The 24,797-nt window shown below is 41.4% G+C and overlaps 1 protein-coding gene across 1 annotated transcript; it reads left to right on the forward strand.

Moving 5' to 3' along the window:
* The first annotated feature begins 22,998 nt into the window (after positions 1 to 22,998).
* LOC133413418 (probable N-acetyltransferase camello) lies at positions 22,999 to 24,248 on the forward strand. The gene is made up of 2 exons (XM_061697813.1): positions 22,999 to 23,068; positions 23,373 to 24,248. The coding sequence occupies exons 1-2, from the start codon at positions 23,050 to 23,052 to the stop codon at positions 24,101 to 24,103; spliced, it is 750 nt and encodes a 249-aa protein (XP_061553797.1). The 5' UTR covers positions 22,999 to 23,049; the 3' UTR covers positions 24,104 to 24,248.
* The last annotated feature ends 549 nt before the right edge of the window (positions 24,249 to 24,797 follow it).

Consider the following 24,797-nt stretch of genomic DNA (forward strand, 5'->3'; position numbering starts at 1 on the left):
GAGCTGAAGTGACCACGAAGTGCCGGTAGAGGGCAGCCTGCTACCATATCGTGCAATTGAACTCTCGATTGACAGATTGCAGAAAACGATGGAATTTGCAGGTGGTATACTATTGAAAGTCGTGTTTTTTTTTTCCTTTTACGTATTATTAACCCAGTTGAACGTCCCACTGTCTGAGAAATGTAAAACTGCCTCTTCCCCCACTCTGATGTCAGGCAATGTGCCTCACGATTGAAAGTCTGAATTTTTGTTTTTTTAGACACGAAGTGAAAGGAGTTAGTTTAGATACATTTGCTTGTAACATTTCATACAATAAAAAGTTGTGTGAAATTGTTCATGCAATACCGTAAAGTAGCTGTGTCTTTTTCTTTTTGTATGTATCAAGCTCATACATTCACTGGGCAGGATGACTTTCTTTTACTGGCACTTTTACAATAGTTTTCACTTTAGTTTGTACGGTTTAGGAGTCAATTTAGGTTTTGAGAATTATAATGCACATGATAGCTGGGATAGGCTCCAGCACGCCCTGCGACCCGAGTGAGGAAAAGCTGCTCAGAAAATATATATATATATGTAGAAAATGGAGTGATAATAATCCCTAAGCGCTTCATAAATGGATTTACTTTCAAACTGCAATACTCTATTTTTCAGCTCCGAAAAGCTGTTACTTCAAGTTTTGTGCCTTCATATACAATCATTGTGATTAGTTATGCACACATGTAGATGATAAAATGAAGCATGTATGTCTTTGTTGAGAAATCTGAAGTTAATGTTTTGTGAAAGTATAGGTGATAAATTAATATAAAGCTACTCTGAATGTACTTGTATTGCTTGGCCTTAAAACAAAGTGGAGAACACCAATTTATTGTTAAAATTAACTATGTTATGGTGTTACTGGTCCGGCCCACTTGACATCAAATTAAGCTGCATATGGACTTTGAACTCTGAAGCCCCTGTTTATTCAGTTTATTGTGGCCAGTTATTCCCATTATTTTAAAAGTGCTAAACAGACCACAGGGCGTTGCTGTCCCTCCATTATTAAAACCAAAGAGAAATAATGTCAGAAGGTCTCGCTGCACCAAAACACGTGATCAATGCAACATGAAGAAAATGCATTGTGACAACCTGCGAGACTACTGTAGAGGTCATCTTGTACGTGGTCTTCATCTACCTCTGTTCCTCAGGGTTGCCTCAGCTACGTGATCTTTGCTGTGGTGCTACAGCGAAGAAACAATTGTGTCTGCCCTTTGCCTCTGCACACTCGTCCAAATGTCAGGACAGTCAAACAAATCCATGGAGGCAGCCGCTGTTTCTTTATTCTGTCCTGCGTCTTTTATTCATAAAAAGTCACCAGTCATAGCATCCCTTCTAGAAGCAAAACGTGTAACATTAATGCAAAGGCCAAGCCTTGGGCCTGTAGGTGTTTGTAACCCATTTTTGGAGGTGAATCCCAGCACCCGCAAAATATGAAAGATTTTTATTTTATTTTTACTGCATGTTCTTTTTAAACACGCTAGGCAAGTGCGTAGCCATAAAGTAGGCCTACTTGACTGAATCATAATATTTTAAGAACAAAAACGCAGAACCCGCCTTGCCTGAAAAAACAAAACAAAACAAAACACGATGAAATTCATCTTGCCAAGCCAGGAGATCAGCACTCTTAAATTTCTGATCCTAGAATCGCCCCTTCCTTTGCCTAATAGATTTCCTGGTTGTGGTTATTTTTAATTCATTATTGTTATTATTATTACTATTATTTACTTTTTGCTTCTGCCCCAAATTTTCCAATGAACACTGCATGTTTTTAATGATATAATTCTGATATTACAGGTGAGTATGGTATGTAAAAATGTAATACTTTTCATGCAGAGTAATCAGATTATTGATTTTTTTTGTTTTTGTGATTTGATTTAATCAAGGCAACCGGGTGTGGTAGTGGTCATCGCATCCGCTTCAGAGTCAAGAGGTTTTGCATTCAAATGCATGTTTTATCCTTGCTAGTGTGTGTTTACTCCAGGTATACAGGCATCCCCCACATTACAAAAACCTGCATTTTAGGTTTATTGAAGACTCAATAGGTCGGAATGTGAGTGAATGATTGTTTGTACAGTAAACAGTGTGCATTAGTGCTCCGTGATTGACTGGTCACTAGTCCAAGGTGTAAAGTCAGATGGGCTCCTGCTCACTCGTGACCCTAATGAGTACAAGAAATATTGAAAATGAATGAATGGCTGGTTGGACTTTAATCAAGTTCCTTCAGTCAATACATAAATCTTAACAAGAATACATTTGTGATCCATTTAAAAGCTCTTAACTGTCACAGTGCAAAATAGAAATAAACTAAAAACAATCCAGAGTAAAAAAAAATTTTTTTTAAAGTCAATGGCATGCATAGTCATACCAGGGCACATACTCACACCCGCAATTTGCTATCATATTATTAATGTGATTGCTCCTCTTGCCAGTTATTCATAATAATAGCTGTCTTGCACAATAGAAATAAACTGGACAACTACAAATATTCCAGAGTAAAAAAAAAAAAATCCACAGGATGCTCATTCACTTAGAAATAAATAGAACATAGCATTGTGTAATGAAGTGATGGCACACCTAAATGGGCCTAAACCCAATTGCTTAAAGAGCAGTGAGAGTGCAGGCCAGCAGGAGACAGGATGGGGAGGGGGTATATGGCATGTTATCAGAAGCCCTATGGGGGCACAAGCTAGTGCAAACTATAGGCCGGTCCCAAGCCCAGATGAATCCGGAGGGTTGCGTCAGGAAGGGTATCCGGCTTAAAACTTGGCCAAACAAATATGACAGGTTGGCCAGACAGAGGGATAGAGACAGGAGGAATGTGCAGCAGGTTAGGGTGATTAAGGATAGAAATGGAAATGTGTTGACTGGTTCCAGTAGTATGCTGGATAGATGAAAAAATACTTTGAGGAGTTGATGAATGAGGGAAAATGAGAGAGAAGGACGATCAGAAGGGGCAAGTGTGTTGGACCAGAAAGTAGCAATGACTAGTAAGGGGGAAGTTAGAAAGGCACTAAAGAGGATGAAAAATGCAAAGGCAGTTCTTGATGACATACCTGTGGAGGTATAAAAGCATCTAGGAGAAGTGGCTGTGGAGTTTTGGACCAGGTTTTTCAACATAATTCTAGTGGGTGAGAAGAGGACTGAGGAATTGAGGAAAGGTGTGCTGGTGCCCATTTTTAAGAACAAGGGTGATGTGCAGAGCTGTGTGAACTATAAATAAAGTTGATGAGCCACAGAATGAAGTTTTGGGAAAGAAGTAAGTTTTTGTAAACAGTATGGTTTCATGCCTAGAAAGAGTACCACAGATGCGTTATTTGCCTTGAGGGTGCTGATGGAGAAGTACAGAGAAGGTCAGAAGGAGCTACATTGTCTCTTTGTACATCTATAGAAAGCCTATTACAGAGTACCGAGAACTGTGGTACTGCATGCGGAAGTCTGTAGTGGCGGAGAGGTATGTTAGAATAGTACAGGACACGTATGAGGGCAGCAGAACAGCGGTGAGGTGTGATGTAGGTGTGACAGAGGAGTTTAAGGTGAAGGTGGGACTGCATCAGGGATCAGATCTGATCCCCTTCCTGTTTGCTGTGGTGATGAATACGCTGACAGATGAGGTTAGACCCGAATCCCCATGGACCATGATGTTTGCAGATGACATTGTGATCTGCAGTGAAAACAGGGAGCAGGTGGAGGAACAATTAGAAAGGTGGAGGCATGCACTAGAAATGAGAGGAGTGAAGATTAGCCTAAGTAAAACAGAATATAGAGTATGCGCATTAATGACAGGGGTGGAAGGGAAAGAGTGAGGCTACAGGGAGAAGAGAAAGCGAGGGTGGAGGAATTTACATACTGCACTTGGGGTTAACAGTCTAGAGCAGGGGTGTCAAACTCATTTTTGTCGCAGACCACATTGTAGTTACGGTTTCCCTCAGAGGGCCATTATGACTGTGAAACCATAAAAATCTTTAATCACCTCATCATTTTTTTTGTCCTGTTTGGCTGTAGCAGCCGAACAGCCGAATCACCTCATCATATTATTACACCCGAAATTTATAAACTAGTTTTGGAATCAGAAATCAAAGGTAATGGGTTTTTCAACTGTTGTTCATCGTAAGTAACACAAAAATGCTTGCGATATCTCAATGTTATTTACGAAATATGACCATTTGAAATCTTGCTTACAGATTTGAACAATAATCATGGAAGTTGACATGATTTGCATTCGCGGGCCACATAAAATCATGTGGCGGGCCGGATATGGCCCCTGGGCCTTGACCAAGGCACTTCTTCCCCGGTTACTCAGCTTGGTCGGACCAGGGCCCTGGTGGTTCCAAACTTCTTCCATTTCCGAATAATCAAGACCACAGTGCTTTTCGGGACCTTCAGTGCTGCTGAAATTGTTTTGTATCCTTCCCCAGCTTTGTGCCTTGACTCAATCTGGTCTCGGAGGTCAGCAGACAATTCCTTAGACTTCGTTGCTTGGTTTCTGCTCTGATATGCACTGGCAACTATGAGACCTTATATAAACAGGTGTGTGCCATTCCAAATGATGTTCAATCAACTGAATTTACCACAGGTGGACTCCGTTCAAGTTGTAGAAGCATTTCAAGAATGATCAGTGGAAATCAGATGCACCTGAGCTTAAGTTTGAGTGTCATGGCAAAGGGTGTGAATACTTATGTACCTATTATGTTTGACTGTTTAACTTTTTTATAAATTCACACAAGTTTCTGAAAATATTTTTTTACTTTGTTATTTTGGGATATTTTCTGTAGATTTTTTTTGAAGAAAACTACACTAAAATCAGCTTTAGAATAAGTCTGTAACATAGCAAAATGCGGAAAACGTGAAGTGGTGTGAATACTCTCTGGTGGCACTGTCGATATAGTGAGGGAAGACATGAGGGCAGTTGGTGTTAGAGAGGAGGATGCAGGAGATAGGCTTACATGGAAAAGGATGACGCACTGTGGTGACCCCTAACGGGACAAGCCAAAAGGAGAGAGAGAAGAGGAAGATCAGAAGTCCAGTGTGATTACACCCTTATTCAACTGTACCTGCATAGACCCGATTACAAAGCTCACAGAGGTTCTGAGTGATAGGACATAGAGACTATGAAGATCTGAGGTATGATCCATTAGGCCACAAAGGCATGCAAGCTTCATCATAACTTGAAAGTGTGGAACACAAACTCATCTAACCTGATGTTTGCCAACATTTAAGAGACATGCAAATGACACAGTCGTAGCTAGACATATTATCTTTGAGACTTCTATTAGTTTGTCTATGATGAGTTCAGTCCCTTTGCTTCCTTGGACAGGCATTGCGCATTGCTGGGATGTCGGTCATTTCATTACAGTCTGTCACGTTGATAAGCCAAGACTACAGAGAAACATAACACTGCGGCAGGAAGCATCACAACTATAAAGACAAGTCATCCTGTGAGTGTGTTTGCAATAAAGAACGGCGAGTGCTCTGGGAGCACGCTGCTGTCCCCGAGCTTACAGCCTGCAGTTTATTTAAAGATTTGTTTATCTTCATTTATGAATGACTGGAAGTGGAAATCAAGGGAAGCCTGAGTTTTTAATTCCCAAAGTAATGCTCCCTTACAATCACATACCCCTTGTGTGTGGAGTATAATGTGTAACTTGCATTTCCATTCTTACCACACAAAAAAAATAAAAATTAAAAAGAAAAGAGCCAGTTAGTCACTATATGAAAGAGCTGCCAATATTTCTATGAATATAATTACCGGTGGCTCCTTTTCTTTTTGAAAACTTTGGGAAGAACATGGAAGCTTCGAGTAGAGAGTTCATAGTCCACAAAACCTAGAAGAAGAAGCCCAACTAAGGAGAGACCCTCCCGAGTATGTTTGTCACAAACCCTAGGTCCATAACCTGTAAAATGGGTTTTTTTCTAGCTACGAAAGTATTCAGGTTGTCAGACAGTAGTACCACTGTCCTCTGTTTGAACTGGATTGAGAGAATTATTGTGTCATGTACATACTGTATTATAACCAAGGTGCTACTAAATAGCTTACTGACTGGTATTGGCATTTCTAGCCCATTTTATTTTTTTGGGGGGGGGGGCTACAGCCCCCCTAGAATGAATCCCAGGACCTATAAACCTCTGATCCTAGAGAACTAACAGCTGTGCACATACCACCTAGTGCTAACGCTAGTGTATAGCTCTCTTGCTATCATTTAACACTACTTGTTTAATTACACTACAGGGGTCTCACCCAGATGTTGTGCACATTATAGCCGGTGATTTTAATCAGGAAAAGTCCTGCCCAAATGTTATCAGCAACCAGAGGAAAAACACATTTGAATCTGTTTTCACAACATTTAAACAAAGCCACACAACACCCACATTTACGCTATTCATACGATGTCTCTCTGCTCCTCACACCTTTATACACACCCCTGAGAAGGAGAACACCCTATTGTGTACAAACATGAAAAGGTCTATGAGGAAGAATCATTTTCCTTAATTTGTCCTAGGTCAATCTCGTGGCTTTAGAAAATGACTCGCTTGCATTAATTTAGGCCAATTTAGACTCCTTCCAGGGGAGATCAGATCACAGTGAAATTTGAACAGGCTATCATAGACAAATGGTAAATTACAAAGCTTTTGAGTTTCCATGGAAAAGTTAACTCTCACAACTTGGATGTCAATTATGCGCAAACATTCAGTCAGGCCACATTGGCCAAGCTGAAGACAGCTGGGTGGCTCCAATGAGCCAATGTAAAAGTCCACGTGTTGTTACACAGTAGTCCTCCGATGGCATTTACAGGAGAAGAATGAATACTTTGCATTCACCCCAGCAGGATTATGTTCTAGAAAAGATTTAAAAAGCAGATCAGTCATATTAGTGCTGCGCCGACTCAGCTAGGCTGTCAGCCAATTAGCCTCAATTGATGTTGCAACAACACGCACGGTCGTCGATCTTGCACGAGGACACACTATTACAGCCTAATAGTAAGCTACAACCGAGGGATAACAAGGAGAAATTATGAGTTGCTTGTTTTTTGTAAATCAATTTTTCCAGTGTGCATTGTAAAAACATCTCCACTGTGGCTGTAAAATGTTTGAGATTTGCAAAGTGGGGAATCTGTATGGTGCTGTTTTTCTCCTTTGTATATAATATTTAATACAGCGCACAAATGAAAGTGAATAAAACTCAACTATACGGACAGGCGTAAACAGTGAACAAACTCTGTCGTGGACCAAGTCAAGCCGTCCAACACGTGTTATTAGGAAGCCCATGTGCATTCCTGGAAAGACACGCCCTGCTGCAACATGATTGGCTCCCGCATTGTGGGAAGGGCAGGCTACGCAGATGTAACGACTGAGCATCCCAAACATGAATCGCAAGTTTGTTATGGTTAGATTTAGGGCTAGGGTTGGGGATCCCTCGTGGGGATAAGCGGTGTAGGAAACGGATGGATGGCTGTATTTGAAAAACAAAAGAACCAATTTCAATGTAAATTAATTTTTATTTTCCAAAGTCAGACAGCCACAGCAGAAGGATGAAAGAGCCACATGCGGCTGTGGAGCTGTGGGTTGCTGACCCCTGGTCTAGGGGCACTACACTGTCAACCCATAATTTGTCATTCAAGGAGCCTGTGGGCAGCCTTTGTGATATGTTATATTTTACTTTAAATGAAAATCACACATTTCTCCCACTTTCGACAAACCTGGTACATTGAAAGCATCACTTTGCATTTCTTTATCACGTAACAGTGCAATGTATATCTTGTGTCTCATAACACCGCTTGTCACAGTGGCCTTGATAAGCGTTTAATTAAAACTCACAATTTATTGAGTTATCACTGTATTGCAAGCGCAAAGGTCATAATATTAGGCCTGGTTGGTGTATCGTGTGCATCTCTCGAACTGTGCTGCCTTTTTTGAGTCACACCCACAGAAGCAAATAATTTTTCTAACACTGTGGACATGTGGTTAACACATCTGCCTCACAGTCGAGAGGTTAAGGGTTTGAATCTCCCTCCTGTGCAAAGGTTGTGTGTTCTTACTGTCCTTTTGTTGTTTTTCTCCAGATACTCTGGCTTCATGCATTTTAGTTAGATTCTACAACCCCAATTCCAATGAAGTTGGGACGTTGTGTTAAACATAAATAAAAACAGAATACAATGATTTGTAAATCATGTTCAACCTATATTTAACTGAATACACTACGAAGACAAGATATTTAATGTTCAAACTGATCAACTTTATTATTTTTAGCAAATAATCATTAACTTAGAATTTTATGGCTGCAACACGTTCCAAAAAAGATGGGACAGGGTCATGTTTACCACTGTGTTACATCACCTTTTCTTTTAAGAACATTCAATAAACGTTTTGGAACTGAGGACGTTGCTTGGATGGCAGCATATGTTTCTCCAAAACCTGTATGTACCTTTCAGCATTAATGGTGCCTTCACAGATGTGTTAGTTACCCATGCCATTGGCACTAACACAGCCCCATACCATCAAAGATGCTGGCTTTGGAACTTTGCGTCCATAACAGTTCGGATGGTTCTTTTCCTCTTTGGTCCGGAGGACACGACGTCCACAATTTCCCAAAACAATTTGAAATGTGGACTCGTCGGACCACATAACAGTTTTCCAGTTTTCATCAGTCCATCTTAGATGAGCTCGGGCCCAGAAAAACCGGCGGTGTTTCTGGGTGTTGTTGATAAATGGCTTTTCGTTTGTATAGTAGAGTTTCAAGTTGCACTTACGGATGTAGCGCTGAACTATATTTACTGACATTGGTTTTCTGAAGTGTTCCTGAGCCCATGTGGTGATATCCTTTACACATTGATGTCGGTTTTTGATGCAGTGAGGGATCGAAGGTCACGGGCATTCAATGTTGGTTTTCAGCCTTGCCGCTTACATGCAGTGATTTCTCCAGATTCTATGAACCTTTTGATGATATTATATGGACCGTAGATGATGAAATCTCTCCTCGTCAAAATGCCACCTGGAGTCAGGCTTTTATGCATAGCACATTACAGATGTTACTTCAGATATAATGATTTGATGTATAGAAACACTTTGCTCTTGATTCCTGTCTAAATTAAATCAAATGGGGGACAGAGTTTGGCAGATTATGTGAACATAAAAATGCTCTCAGTCAAATGATGTTGGGTTATTTTTTTAAATGAAAGCTGAACACCGTCAGTTGCTGGTGTACAAAAAGGCATTTACTGTATAACTTCCAATACTACACTGCTGCCACTCATATGTGCAGTATTTAAGTAAATGTAGACATTGTTTTTATTAAGACTGCACTTGAAAAAATGTATTTCAATATTATATAAAGCAAATATGAAATTGAATTGTATGCCAATTAAATTCTGCGACCTCCCCTTTTAAAATGTATGTGAACAGATTACAAGTAGCCAATGAATCCAGATTGTAATCTGATTTCATTGTGATACAATATGTCTGGTTTAGTTCACCTTTTTATTCAAAGCAACAATGCCTTGTAATTATGCCTTATGATTAGGAAATACAGTTGGAAATACACTAGATATGCTCTTGTTTTGTGTATGTGCTTTTTTTTTTTTTATTGTCCTGTTCGGCTGTTTGGTCAAGCAAAATGGAAAATCTGTATCCCTTTTATGATGAAACAGTTTTACTGTGTCACAGTGGAGTTTTTAAGATTCTGCTGTGGTATTATAATTGAGGTTTATTGAGAATCAGACTTGATCAGTCGAACAGAACAAAGTTTCAAGAAGGGAGAAAGAAACAAAGACAAAAGACAAAGCAATAATTGTAAACAAGATGAGTGAAGTAAATCATTACATTATCTACAACAAAACGTTAAATATGAGTGTTGCATGGAGCTGTAGTGCTACACCCTCTGAGGGAAGGACAGGACAAGATAGAACGGGACAAGGACAGGAGAAGAAGCATGCAGGACCAGGGTCGTGAACCCGGCTGTACAACTGAAGAGTGGTGGCATTAATTATGTAAATTATACAAGTGTACAGGACGAAAGTATAAGTGAGGGGATACACAAGTGATTTGCATATTAATTAGTTATTTGTTGCAGTAAGGGGTGTGTGCCTGCGGATACATGCAAGTGAATTGATACCTTTTTACATGCACAATGACTGACAGTGTCCTGTAATTGCTGTGGCCGCACCGAGGCGGCTGAGGACCCCACCCAATCAATCGAGGGGCGGGATCAGGCCCAGGGGCCCACCCGAGAGCAGCCCGGGGACGGGACACGTCCCACTCTGAAAGACCAATGGGGGTCGGCCGGCCCCACCGAGGCGCCCCGACAACCGGCCACCCAGCGGGGACCACAGGGACCCAATGCCACCCCCCCCAGCCTACCAACCCACCCCACCCACCGCCCCACACGCCCCGCCACCCCATCCCCCCTCCATCTCCAGGAGAGCCAGACGCCCCCCCAACCCGCAGGGCCCGCGATGCAGCCAGTCCCCGCCCAGCCCAAGGGAGGGAGAGTGTCTCGTTTGTTGGAAAGGAGGGCCGATAGGGGCACCCAACAAGGGAATGATAAGGGGCGGAACCCAAGGAGCTGTCAGCCCCAACACCAAGCACGAGCCACCACCCCGGCCTCGGGAGCACCGCCATGCAAGTAAGTGAGACCCACCTCACTTACTATGACTGCCAGGTCCCCGACTAGCAGTCATTGGCCCTACTCCATGTGTCACCCCGTGTGTTGTGGTGCATTAAAATCTAGAGAGGTCAGTGAGCCAAGGGGGTGGGGGCAGGGCTGCCAGGCACTACTGCCTAACAGACAAGGAAGTAGTGCCTTGTCTGTTAACAACCGCCCACATCTGGGCCCATACATATGTGTATGGGCCCAGATGTGACTAGTGAGAAATATATACAGTGAATGGTGTGAGTGTGTGCTAAGTAAGTGATTAAGAGGCATGGGTCCCGCAGGTCGGGCTCATTAGGCAGGACAACCACCGACGAAGAGGGCCATCCCACCCAGACCCGCAGCACCAACCCAGGCCCCCCCCCCCCCCACCCCCGTCAACACTCACTACCCCCCTTTGAGCGTGGGAGGTGGACCCCCCAAACCAGGCAGGGAAAAGAACCCCACAGCAGGCCCCGCAGCCCGCATGGGACCGCCCGGCTCCCCCACGGGAAGAGGAAGAAGCGACTGCAGCGGGACGCAAGGAACGGAGAGAAGAGGAGGAAGCAGGCCCGAGGAGCGACAGTGGGGCCCCACCGCCTCCAGCACCCACGGACCATGTGTCACCATCACACCACTATTACTCCCCAGGAGGTCACCCCAGTGGTTCCCCCCACCCCCGAGATCAGGAAGGAGTGAAAAATAGTGAAATGCAGACTCCGAAACAGCAAACACAGGGACAAGAGGAGAAGATCCCCACAGCATGCATGTGTCTTTTCACCATGCAAACCGATCTAAAATGTGTGAAAATAAAAAGAAATAAATAGAATAATAATAAAACAACAACAACCTTGACAACAAAGAATATAAAATTCATTTGTTTACTTTCACACCTATGAAAATAGTCTTGCTATTGTCAAATGTCAGAGCCCTACTCAGGCAAAGGAATCAAGAGTCTAGATTTAGCATGTTGAGGAAAGGTGACCAGCTATCTACGTATAGGTGTAATTGATTCTTTTGTTCTGCTGATATTTTTTCTAACGCAATATTTTCTATGATGATGATGATGATGATTTAGCCACTGATTGATGTCAATAGCTAGTTTGTTTTTCCAGTTTAATCGAATTGTTTTCTTAGCGGTAGCTAACGCGACAAGTAATGATTGTGAATATTTATTAGGGAGGTCAATTATGCTTAAGTCGCCAAGTATGCACAATCTTGGGGAAAGTGGAATCCTGCAGTTGAAAATATACGAGAGTTTTTGTATAACCGAAGACCAAACGCATTGAATTGGTGTACATTCGCATATAGCATGAAAATAGGTGTCTGGGGTATTTTTGGTGCATTGCACACATATATTCGATGGAGAGAAGCCCATTTTATGCATAGTGTACTGAGTAAAGTGTGTTCTATGAAGCACTTTATATTGCTGTAGATTTGTGTTTTTTGTCATTCTAAACGTATTGTTACAAATCTGTATCCAGTAGCTACGGTCAGCAGACATGGAGAGGTCATCTTCCCATTTGGTGATTGGTAAGTGCATTGATTTAGTACATGAAATTAATTTATAAACTTTTGAGAGATTTATTTTACTTTGCGGGAGAAGCTTCATTATTTGCTTGACAAGCAGTTGGAGAGTGCTCTGGAGTGTTGGTATTCTTTTTTTTTTTGCTGCTTTTAATTTATTGTATTGAAGAAAGATTCCGGCTGTTATTTGGAATTCTTGGAACAGTTCATCACATGTCCTAAAACATTATTGTTAAATAGTTGTTGTAGGTGGTTAATTCCATGTTGTTCCCATGTACTAAAATGAAGGGGTATATTATTCATTTCGAAATCTGGATTATGACAGATTGGCGAGAGCATACTGGGAGCTAATTGAGATCCTGTTGATTGTAAACTTTGCCACCAAGCCGTTAAGGTGGATGCGATTATTGGATTCTTGAAACATTTATGGTGTTTAAGACAAGTAGAAATAAATGGGAGTTTTGGTAGTTTGATGTTGTTGCAGTCTGTTTGTTCCAATTCTAGCCAAGAATCACACTCCTCACTGTGGTGCGACCATTTGATGAGGTATTGTAATTGGTTAGCTAAATAACAGTGTTTAAAGTTGGGAGCATTTAGGCCTCCCTCCCGTTTATTTTTCTGAAGAGTGGATAGACTGATTCTATTTTTCTTATTTATTGAATAAATTTTTTTTACAGCAGAATCTAAAGTTTGAAACCATTTAAATGTGGTCTTAAATGGAATCATTGAAAATAAATAATTTATTTGAGGTAAAGTTTTCATTTTTATTGTAGCTATTCTTCCCAGTAATGATATAGGCAAGTTATTCCAGCGTCTTAAATCAGCTGAGATTTTTTCCAGAAGTGGTGTGTAATTTAGATTGGTTAGCTCTGTGAGTTTTGACGAAATATTGATACCTAAGTACTTAATGTTTCCTATAGGCATAGGGTACTCTGGGATTTTATCTGCAGGAGTCCATGACCTTGCTGTTATTGGGAGTATTGTTGATTTTGTCCAGTTAATAGAGTAGTCTGATATTTGTATTTGTATATATCGTGTATGTGCTAACCACAGTATTTTCCAAGTCTATTATACACATTGATTAAAATGGTGTTCCCTTAAATAGATGAGAAGGTTGTCAGTTTTACTACAAACTCTTCTTCACTGAATTAAAGGCTTTATTGTACTATGCATTGCCAGGAAGGTTTATCATGTGAAATGTAGTGTTTGAGGTTAAACTTCTGACATTAGGACTAATGTAAATGATATTGAGGGTTTTCAGAATCCAATGTTGCTTGAGGAATTTGAAACTTGATTAATAGAGGTTATAAAAAATTCCAAATCCCAAGCATTGCTATGCTCAATACCATCCCCTTTTCCAAGATAAAATGATAATTTAACATTGAGTAAACTGATGTGTGTTGTCCACTCTCTTTATTGAATTCATTTAAGACGATGAAAAATGTACAGTAATCTTTCTTCACCACATTCTTCACCTCATCTCAGTGTTGACAAGATTTTAGACATTTTTGACGTGATGAAGCCTTGTTTTGTTTGCCATCTCCCTTGAATCTGACATCAGTGACCTCTCATTTTTAATTTGTATACAAATTTCTATATTTCAATCAATAGCGGTGACCTCTCACTTTTAATAAACAAATATATTTTCCAAATAAAATTAAATTACAAAGGTAATACCAATACATAAAAAAGATCTCAAACACAGTTTTAGATTATAAACCAATCTCTGTTGCCTCAATTTTCAAAAATTCTGGAGAAACATTTCAGCTATTCGATTAGAAAGGTTTGTTGAGGAACATCAATCAATAAACGAAGGCCAATTTGGCTTTAGAACCAAAACAACAACCTTAATGGCGATAATTGAAGAAAATTAAGACATTTCTAATGTACTTGATCAGAAAAAAATATGAAATTGGTATCTTTGTTCATATAAAAAAAAAAACCTTTGGCACAATTAAACACTCAATCCTAGTCCTACAAACTGAAAAAAAAACTGGAATTTAGTGGGGTGTCGGGAGGTTTCTGAAGACTGGTGAAGTAACAGGAAGGGAACAGTATGTTAAAATGGGGCAGTATACATCAGAAAACCTTGGCATTGTTTGTGGTGTACCCCAGGGGTCTGTGTTTAGGCCACAACTTTTTAATGTGTATATAACTGATGTTTTTAATGCACCTCAATAACTAAAAATCATACTCTTTGCAGATGATCCAAATATATTCTATAGCAGTAATAATTATATATGAGCATTTAAAAACTGTGAACAAGGAACTAAATAAAATAAGAGTGGATGGACATGAGCAAATTAGCTATAGACTTAAGTAAAACTAAAACAATGATGTTTGGTTGTCTTAAAACTAACCAAGAGCTGCAAATAATCCTCACACCCATTATCCTTTTAAAGCATTCAACAATTTATTACCTGCCATGGTCTGTGTTTTAGTTTAGATTATATTTAGTTTTGTTTCATGCTGTCCAGTGGTCCCATGTTGTTCATGTCTTGTGTGCTCATTTACTTACAGTATTGTGTCCACCTGTTGTCGTCAACCCTCTACCTTATTTGAACCAATCAGCTCCCTTCAGTCACTCGTGTCTTTTGTCCAGGTGTTCCTTGCTGTCTTGTTAATTTGTTTTGTTAATTTAGTTGCCTGGTTTCATTCAGTGCTTGTTGATTCATTGTCGAATGTCGTTTGTCAAATGTCTTTTGTCGATGTGGTTTGTTCTTTCAGTAAGTCATGTCACGACTAATGTCTTGTTTCCTGTTTTGGGTTTACTCAAGTGTTTCTTTGTTACTTTGATTATTTATTTTGGGACTTTGTTTAGTTAGATTTATCCACGTACCTTGGTTGTTTTTTTTTGTACAACCCCAATTCCAATGAAGTTGGGACGTTGTGTTAAACATAAATAAAAACAGAACACAATGATTTGCAAATTATGTTCAACCTATATTTAATTGAATACGCTACAAAGACAAAATATTTACTGTTCAAACTCATAAACTTCATTGTTTTTAGCAAATAATCATTAAATTAGAATTTTATGGCTGCAACATGTTCCAAAAAAGCTGGGAGAGGGTCATGTTTACCACTGTGTTACATCACCTTTTCTTTTAAACATTTAATAAACGTTTGGGAACTGAGGACACTAATTGTTGAAGCTTTGTCGGTGGAATTCTTTCCCATTCTTGCTTGATGTACAGCTTCAGCTGTTCCACAGTCCGGGGTCTCCGTTGTCGTATTTTACGCTTCATAATGCGCCACACATTTTTAATGGGAGACAGGTCTGGACTGCAGGCAGGCCAGTCTAGTACCTGCACTCTTTTACTACGAAGCCACACTGTTGTAACACGTGCAGAATGTGGTTTGGCATTGTCTTCCTGAAACAAGCAGGGGCATCCATGAAAAAGACATTGCTTGGATGGCAGCATATGTTTTTCCAAAACCTGTATGTACCTTTCAGCATTAATGGTGCCTTAACAGATGTGTAAGTTACCCATGCCATTGGTACTAACACAGCCCCATACCATCACAGATGCTGGCTTTTGAACTTTGCGTCCATAACAGTCCGGATGGTTCTTTTCTTCTTTGGCTCGGAGGACACGACGTCCACAATTTCCCAAAACAATTTGAAATGTGGACTCGTCGGCCCACAGAATACTTTTCCACTTTGCATCAGTTCATCTTAGATGAGCTCGGGACCAGAGAAGCCGGCGCCGTTTCTGGGTGTTGTTGATAAATGGCTTTTGTTTTGCATAGCAGAGTTTCAAATTGCAGTTACCGATGTAGCCCATGTGGTGATATCCTTTACACATTGATGTCGGTTTTTGATGCAGTGCAGCCTGAGGGATCGAAGGTCACGGGCATACAATGTTGGTTTTCGGCCTTGCCGCTTACATGCAGTGATTTCTCCAGAGTCTCTGAACCTTTTGATGATATTATAGACTGTAGATGATGAAATCCCTAAATTCCTTGCAATTGTACATTGATAAACATTGTCCTTAAACTGTTCGACTATTTTCTCACGCACTTGTTCACAAAGAGGGGAACCTCGCCCCATCTTTGCTTGTGAATGACTGAGCAATTCAGGGAAGTATTCAATTAAATATAGGTTGAACATGATATGCAAATCATTGTATTCTGTTTTTATTTATGTTTAACACAACGTCCCAACTTCATTGGATTTGGGGTTGTAATTCCTGCACTTCTGCGTGGCTTCCCTGAATTTTTGCCTTTCAACACCACAAAAGCCCAAACCTGACAGAGTAAACAAACACAAAAGGACCCAGCGGGAAGCACATGGAGTCACCCTGCACGCCCCCAATCTGCCTCCCAGCACCCTTAGCCTGCCGACCAAACCTACCATTTTTCACTAAGCCCTTTCGTTCTTTCCTCGCCGTCCTTTTCATCTGTGACTGCAAGTCCTTGTTATTCACACTGCCCTACCATTTTACCTCCACATTTTTTTAGATTCAGATTTTTCCAGTTGTGACGATTGCCCCAATTTACTGTAATTAACCTCCTTTCTGATTCTGACTCCGACACCAATTTTGATTTTCCCCTAGTTTTTATCGTCCTAGCCAGTTTTTGTCACGTTTTCCCTTTTCTGATCCCTGCGAGTCCAAGTGCGAGTCATTTCCCTCTGAGCTTTACTTGGACACCCGCTTGGCCATCTACAGTATAAGGGACCGCCGTGTGGTGGTCAACGGAGGCGCCCAAGTAAAGGTAAGGTAAGTAAGTAAGGTAAGGTAAGTAAAATTGTCACGTCATTCCGCTGCTGTTTATAAGCCACGTAATTTGTCACCCATTTCCACGCCTCAGCCCAAGTCATGTCCATCCAAACCTGCCACCTCGTTTCGCACCACACATGTTCCCTACTTCACCATCCTGAGTTCCTGTACACTCTGCCCCTCTTGTATCCTATGCTCTCAAACCTCTATGGCGGCAGGCTGAAGAAGCGACTGTAGACCCTATTCCCGCTCCTCGGCAGCTGCAGCAGGCTCCCGTTCCTGCTCCCTGAAAGCTGCAGCAGGCCTCCATTCCTGCTACCCGGCAGCTCCAGTAGGCTCCCGTTCCTGCTCCCCGGCAGCTGCAGGAGGCTGCCATTCCTGCTCCTCGGCAGTTGCAGGCTGCGGCGGTGGACGCTGTGCGGCCCGCCACCCGACCTTGCTCCAGCAGCGCTCTTCCAGTGGGCGCCACCCATCCTTTCTCCAGCGGCGCTTGTCCAGCGGCTGCCATCCATCCTTGCTCCGGTGGCGCTTGTCCAGCGGCTGCCACCTGTCCTTGGTTCGGTGGCGCTCATCCAGCAGCCGCCACCCGACCCTGCTCCGGTGGTCTCGTCCAGCAGCCGCCACCCGACGTTCTTGACTGGTCCCTGCATTGCCGTTGGGTCCGTCATCATGGCCGTCCACCTAAACAGCCCATTAGAAACCCTTGTGTTTGGCATCCTGGTTGACCTCCTGAATGGCCCAGCCAAGCTGCATGTCTGGTGCTTGGCCCTGATAGGTGGATCCTGAACCCACCCTGTTTGAAAACGTTTTTTTGCTGTGCCTTTTGGGGAACGTATGGGATCCGTTCCTTAAGGGGGTGGGGGTTGGTGAGGAGGTTGGGGGGTACTGTCGTGGTCTGTGTTTTGTTTTGAGTATATTTAGTCAGTCATGTTTTCCTGTGGTCCCATGTTGTTTATGTCTTGTGTGCTCATTTATTTATTGTGGCCACCTGGTCTCATCAACCTTCTACCTTACGTCAACCAATCAGCTCCCTCCAGCAACTCGTTTCTTGTACAGGTGTTCCTCATTGTCTCATCAATTTATTTGTATTTAGTTCCTTGGTTTCTTTCAATACTTGTTGATTCATTGTCAAAATGTCATTTGTCGAATGTTGTTTGTTCTTTCAGTAAGTCATGTCACTAGTAAAGTCTTGTTTCCTGATTTGGGTTTACTCAAGTGCGGGCCGGGGCCTCCCAAATATTCAGGGTCCCTTGACAGTGTCAGGTTTTTACCAACTGTTCGACGCCCCCGGTCATAGTATACAGAGGGGATTGCGGCTTGATGAAGCCATCAGAACCACATGAGGGTGTAGGGCTATTCCACTGTTCCACGGCCAGGACGAAAACCAGATTGATCCTCCTGAATCTGAGATTCGACTTACTGATTCAACCCCCTTGGCCCCTCCCACATGTGGTGAGCTCATAAGAAGGGGGACCCAGGTTGCCTCTTCGGGCTGTGCCCGGCCGGGCCACCAGGTGCCCACCTTCCAGACCTGGCTCCAGAGGGGGGCCCCGGTGACCTGCGTCCGGGCAAGGAAAAACTTAGGTCTATTTATTTTTCTCATCATAAGGGGTCATTAGATTTGTGCTTTGTCTGCTCCCTCACCTCGGACCTGTTTGCCATGGTTGACCCTACCAGGGCCGTAAAGAATGTTAGCCATCAGTTTGTGACCTCAGCTGAAGCGCACTTGGGTTATGAAGCAGGACAACGATCCAAAACACACCAGCATGTCAACTTCTGAATGGCTTAAGGAAACAAAATGAAAGTTTTGGAGTGGCCTATTCAAAGTCCAAACTTGAATGTGATTGAAATGCAGTGGTATGACCTTATAAAGGCCATTCATGATCGAAAACCCATAATTTTTTTGCTGAATTCAAAGAATTCTACAAGGAAGATATTTGAAAGACTAATTGCCAGTTCTAGAAAACGCTTAGATTTCAGTTGTTGTTGCTGCTGAGGATGGCCCAACCAGTTATTAGGTTTAGGGGGCCATTAATTTTTCACACAGGGCCAGGTAACGTTGAATTTTTTATTTTTTTCCCCTTCATAAATGAAATTTAAAAACAGCATTTTTAAGTTCACTTGGGTTTCATTTGTCCGATATTTACATTTGTTTGATGATCTTAAACATTAAAGTTCAGTTCAGGCTGTACCCCGCCTCACACCCAGAGTTGGCTGAGATAGGCTCCAGCACACCCGTGACCCTAGTGTGGATAAGCAGTCCGGAAAATGCGATGAATGGAAGAATTTGAGAAGGGGGTCGATACTTTTTCACCGCACTATATTGGTTTTATGTAGAGCTTTTCTTGATATGAAAAGACACAAATGTACTATTTACAACCAAAATAGTGACAGAATGTTATTTATAACCCTTCAATGAATAAAGATAATTTAGTATCCAAAGAAAATAGTTTGAATCGCAAGGTCAGATTAGTGAAACATCACGCTAATTATCCTTATGAAATTCACTCCTTTAAAGACTGTCTGCTGTTCCTATTTTGGTTGTGAATGTCGAGATTGGAATTTGCTGCTGCTCAGTGCAGGGATGGATCTTTTCCAGTGGGACACAGGGCTGCAGGCAACCCCCAAATCCAATAAAATACTACCTTTAACAGAAAGCTGTGATGAAGCAGTTTTTCAAAATAAATGTACAGTACGTACATAAATGCATAGTTGATTAGCATATTTGTATCTGCACTGATGGGTGAATTTTAACATGTTTAATATATTAAAGGTAAAAAAAAATTTAAAGTGGCCCTTGGAGCCTTCATTTTTTTCAGTATGCGGCATTGGAGAAAACATTTTCTTACAACCCTGCATTAGAGGTTCCACTGTATTTCTATCCTGGTGTTCTGATTTTATTCAGTAGAATTCCAAACACACTTGCTAGCCTTTTGAGGGACTGTGTGCATTTATGCGCCATGCATCAGTTTTGCCTCAGCAAATTCCAAAGAAGCAGGCCGATACAGATTTGTGACAAAGGAAAATTATTCAACGAAGAAAGAAACAAGACATAAGCCCTTTGCATAGAAAAATAAAATATCACAGGTGATTCCCCCCACCCCGAGTTGAGTTTGATGAGCACTCACAGATAAAAGCACTCCATCAGTACTAAGACATTTCATTGCACATAGAGAAATGCATTCATAAAGTAATGGAAGACATTTGGACTAAATGGATATTTGTGCTGTGTTTTTGCATGACATACCTGCATATATGCACTTTGGAGTCAAGTCAGGTTCAGTTCTAAAGTTTTTGGGCAAGTGGGCTGAAGTTGAAGTTGTGTGGAGTGTGTTTAAATGATGCCTGCGTATGAGGAGGAATTGAATGGTTTAGACTCCTAATGCGGCCACAGTGTGACAAGCATACCAAGCAGACCATTTGTCTACAGTGGCTCGTTTCCACAGCAACTTACTGACTCTGACTTTGTTTCGTGACAATGGCCAATCAGCGCCCAAGTGCTTTCAGCTCATTTTTATTAAAAGGTGTTTATTTAGTTGAATCACAGCCTGATTGATGTTGTTTCCAAGCAATGTAATCAATGCAGGAGTGCTCTTCTTATCTGTGAAACATACAACTGTAGGTCCTGCTCAAAGCACTCAATACGTTTTGTTTTTAGATCTTACTGAGTCAAAAAATTATGTTTACTTATATACCATATGATCTACATTTAAGATAAATGTGGATCACTGAACTAATATTTTATGCTTCACATTTGGTGGTTTGCCTCAGAAACAGCATTGTTTCATTGTCACCTCATTTTTTTAAAAATTATTTTTAATAGGATAAGATTAGTTTTTTACACTACTGAACGTGTTTATTGAAGTGTCACCAATAAAATGTCATCTGCTGTGTTTTTAAAATTGAGACCACAACATATGTAACATGCGTAAAATGTAATCTAATGACAATTTGTCAATTGTCCGGAGTCAAGTGGTTCTAAATTAACATTATCCATTCTTTATTTTTTTATTTTTTTATTTTTATTTTTTGAAGGATGGCAACATTTAGCCCATTGGCCCATTAGGTACATATCTAATTATATTTGACCAACAAAAAAGAGTCTTGGCTTTTGCTTAATTGTGGTCTCTTAAGAACCGTCGGAGTTACAAGGCTGTCACCACAAAATAAACAGCATAGTTTGTTCAGTTAACTTGAGTTTGAAATACAATTGAGAAAAATAGAACTAAAAAACAATTCAGTGCAATAAATTCAATCAATCATAATCTCAGTTGTTGTTCATGTCACCTTTATAGAGTGTGAATACTTTTTTTAATGTTATGATTTATGGGGGGAAATATGTGGAAAAACACATTTTATTACCACTCCAATATACAGTATTTGTGACTGGAGCAAGATTGTATGACTTTTGACTTGCGACTTGCTTCAACCAAATCATAGGTGTCAAATTCAAGGCCCGGGGGCTAGATGTGGCCCATCACATCATTTTATGTGGCCAGCAAAAGCAAATCATGTTTGTCAACTTCCGTGATTTTCGCTAAAATCTGTACCCAAATTCCAAATTGTTATAATAATAAACAATAATGTTGAGATATTGTACTTTTTCTGTTACCAAACCCTTCTTCTACAGTAACTTAAACAATACTTGAACAAACTGTTATCCTGTTATCGGATTTCAAATCTAGTTATCCCTCAATTTGTTGTGTGATGGTAATAATATGATTTGGTGATTAAACATTTAACTGTTCTAATGGCCTTCTAAGCGAAGTCATGACAACAATGCGTCCCAGGACAAAAATGAGTTTAACACCCCTGAACCAAGTAATGACTTGACTCAACTTGAGTTGCTTAATTTTTTTCCCACAAGGACTTGCTTGAGACTTGAACGTTATGACTTGAGACTTGCTTTTGACATGCTGTACTGTATGTGAGTTACTCCCACCTCTGCTGGCACACGGAAATAAATGTTTTACTTATACTAAAATACAAATCTGGCTGGTTTGGTTTGGAACAGGAACGTTGATAATGTTTACATGAACATTTTAAAATGTGTCAGCAAAGGTTTTGAAAAAGGACACTTATTGTTTCAGTGTTCTGAAATCGGTTGAAAACAGCGAACATGCGTGTTAAGTATTCAGTGTAGCCATGGATATTATATGTACTTTACAACTGAAACAACAATAATGGACCACAGAGATACTGTGTCTGGGGCACATGACTTCATATATCACATTTTAAAGTCACATTTATGCTGATGAAGGCTTTTCAAAAGATGCTGTTGGATAATAGCAGTTGGTGAGTTTGCATGTATTTCTTTGTAAAGTGATACCGCCAACTGCCACGCATATTCCAATCTTTTCAATTTTTTGTTTGTTTTTGTTTTTGTTTGTGTTAACAAGGATCATTTTGACCAAATTGTAGTCTGTGCATTGAAAACCTCATGCCGTAAACATGCCATAAAGTTTGTAATTATTGTGTGTCTTTGAGACTTTGGGCCGACTGTCTGACTGATAGGAGCTTTGATTTGTGATTGCAACCCCCAAAGTCATTGTGAGATTGCTGCAGAGACTTTGAGACATGCTCGAAATCACAGGACTCCCACATTCATGAAGGACTCTGCTGCTTTAAGTGGGTCTACAGGCCGTTCTTCTACAGAGCAAATTAGATCACATGAGAGAGAAACGCTATTACAGAAGACATGGACACTGGACGTGTGTGTCACCATATAAACTTTCACTATGGTGCGTTTAAAGGCAGTGTTCTGCATCTAACATTAATACTTGGGGGAAAAAAAGCACAAGCAAACTGATTTCACATCAGGCTTTAATTTAATCGGGATTTGTGCTCATCCTCCTTGACTGCAGAGTTCGTCAGCTGAGATAATTAACTTTGGAAAGACATCCCATCATCCAAACAACACTGATTTATTTGATTTGAAGCGTGTCCACTCAGGCAGCCGTTTCATTTGATGATCTCAATGTGTGTTTGTGTTGGGAGGGAGGTGTAAGGGGGATTTGTTCTGAGTAATTCACATCCTCTCTGTAATTGGCTGATTAGCCGTAGCTCATGTTTGGAGGCAAGCAGAGCGTCGAGAAGGTCTTAGTGCACGGAAAACATAGGAGAAGGAAAAAAAGAGTCATCATGGCCCAGAAAAAGAACCGTAAGTTTTGATGAATTGTCTTAAATTTGTTGATTAGACCAGATATAACATAGGATTCTGTGAGGCATTTGTGGTCTTATTCACATCACAAGATCCTACACAAAACCAATGTGATGCTGATTTTATTTGTGCTTTTTCACATATTGTATACATTTGCGATTTGGATCCATTTGGAATAGAAATGGCTTTAGTAGAACAAGAGTGATGTTGTTAGGTTACATATCATAAAATCCATCAAGAATGTCGTTAAAGCCGCACACAGATTAGCATCGCTGAGCTTTCCCCCCCTGCTTCCCTCCTTCAGTCCAGCTCACCATCAGGGAATACCTGCCTTCCGATCAATGTGTGGTGAAACAGCTCTTTTGTGACGGCGTCCGCGAGAACATATACCCGGCCTTCTTCAAGTCCATGAGCCACCCAGACCACGTGGGTGTGGCGCTGAGCATCTCTGTGGCTGGCTACGTGCTCGGAGGCAGCTCCTACTTCCAGGCGCTACTCTTTGGCGCAGCGTGGGCAGGGCTCATCTACTTCTGCTGCCACGAGATCTATGAGGGCTACATGCTAAGGAGGCTGAGCGTAGATATGGCTGACATTCAAACCAACTACCTGGACAACCCGAATAATGGCTTTTGGGTGGCAGAGGTGGGAGACAGCACGCTGTCCAGGGTGGTGGGCATGGTGATGGTGATGGGGCGGAGGAAAGTGGAAGAAGATGACCATCGTGACAACTTGAACGGCGGTATGGGGACGGGATCCTCGGCCGACGGGAGCGGAGAAATGTCCTATTTGGTTGTGTCGTTCCCATGGCGTCGCACGAAGCTGGGTTCCCAGCTGACCCAGCGGGCATTAGACTTCTGCAAAGAGCAGGGCTTCGCTCGTCTTGTGCTGGATGTCAGCTCGCCACAGACGGGGGCCATCTCCCTACTCAGAAAGGCTGGCTTTATTCAGACCTCATCGCACAGCAACACGCACGCCAACGGCTTGATCGCCAAACTGGCAAGAATCAGTGTAATACGCATGGAGAAATTCCTCTGAAAGACTCCAAGACCTCTTCCAACCTGGACAGCCGATATAGCCGATTGTCCGTTACATTGAAGCACTTTTTTTATTTGAGGCCATATGTACCCTTATTACTCGACAGTACAAAACTATTGTTTGTAGGTTTTTTTGTGGCCTAAACACCCAGTACAGTACACAGTTATTGTAAATAAATATTTAAAAAAGCTTGAAGATGTTTGAAAGTTTCACATTTTTTCAAAACTTATCACGCTGGTGTGCTTGGTCATGGTAGCATTGTTTACGTACATTACTCATCATAGGCGAGTTGCTTTCATGAGCCGTGAGGAATTAGTGAGCTTACTTGTTCCAAATCCGTTGCCAAAGGCGACGGGCTTGACAAAAAAAAACAAATATTTTACTGTACCAAAAATAGCATGTTCCAGACTCCAAAGACTTTTTGTACTCTTCATCAGAGTTAACGCCGCAGCCATGCTGCTCTCTCTCTGCTCAATGTACAATAGACAATAGATATAACCATCGTCACATGGCCTCCACGTAGGCGCGGGAGGCACGTCTTTTGGAAGTGGATCTATTTTTCTTTCTATATCTATCTGTGACCCGGAAATACGTCATTGTCATTCTCTGCCTGCTTTGCGCCACAGTGCCGGTAAACAACAGGGGGCAATTATAGAAAACAATGAAAATAAAATAAAAGTTAAAAAGGAAATAA

Source organism: Phycodurus eques, chromosome 1 (genome assembly GCF_024500275.1).
Source record: "Phycodurus eques isolate BA_2022a chromosome 1, UOR_Pequ_1.1, whole genome shotgun sequence".
Lineage (NCBI taxonomy): Eukaryota > Metazoa > Chordata > Actinopteri > Syngnathiformes > Syngnathidae > Phycodurus > Phycodurus eques.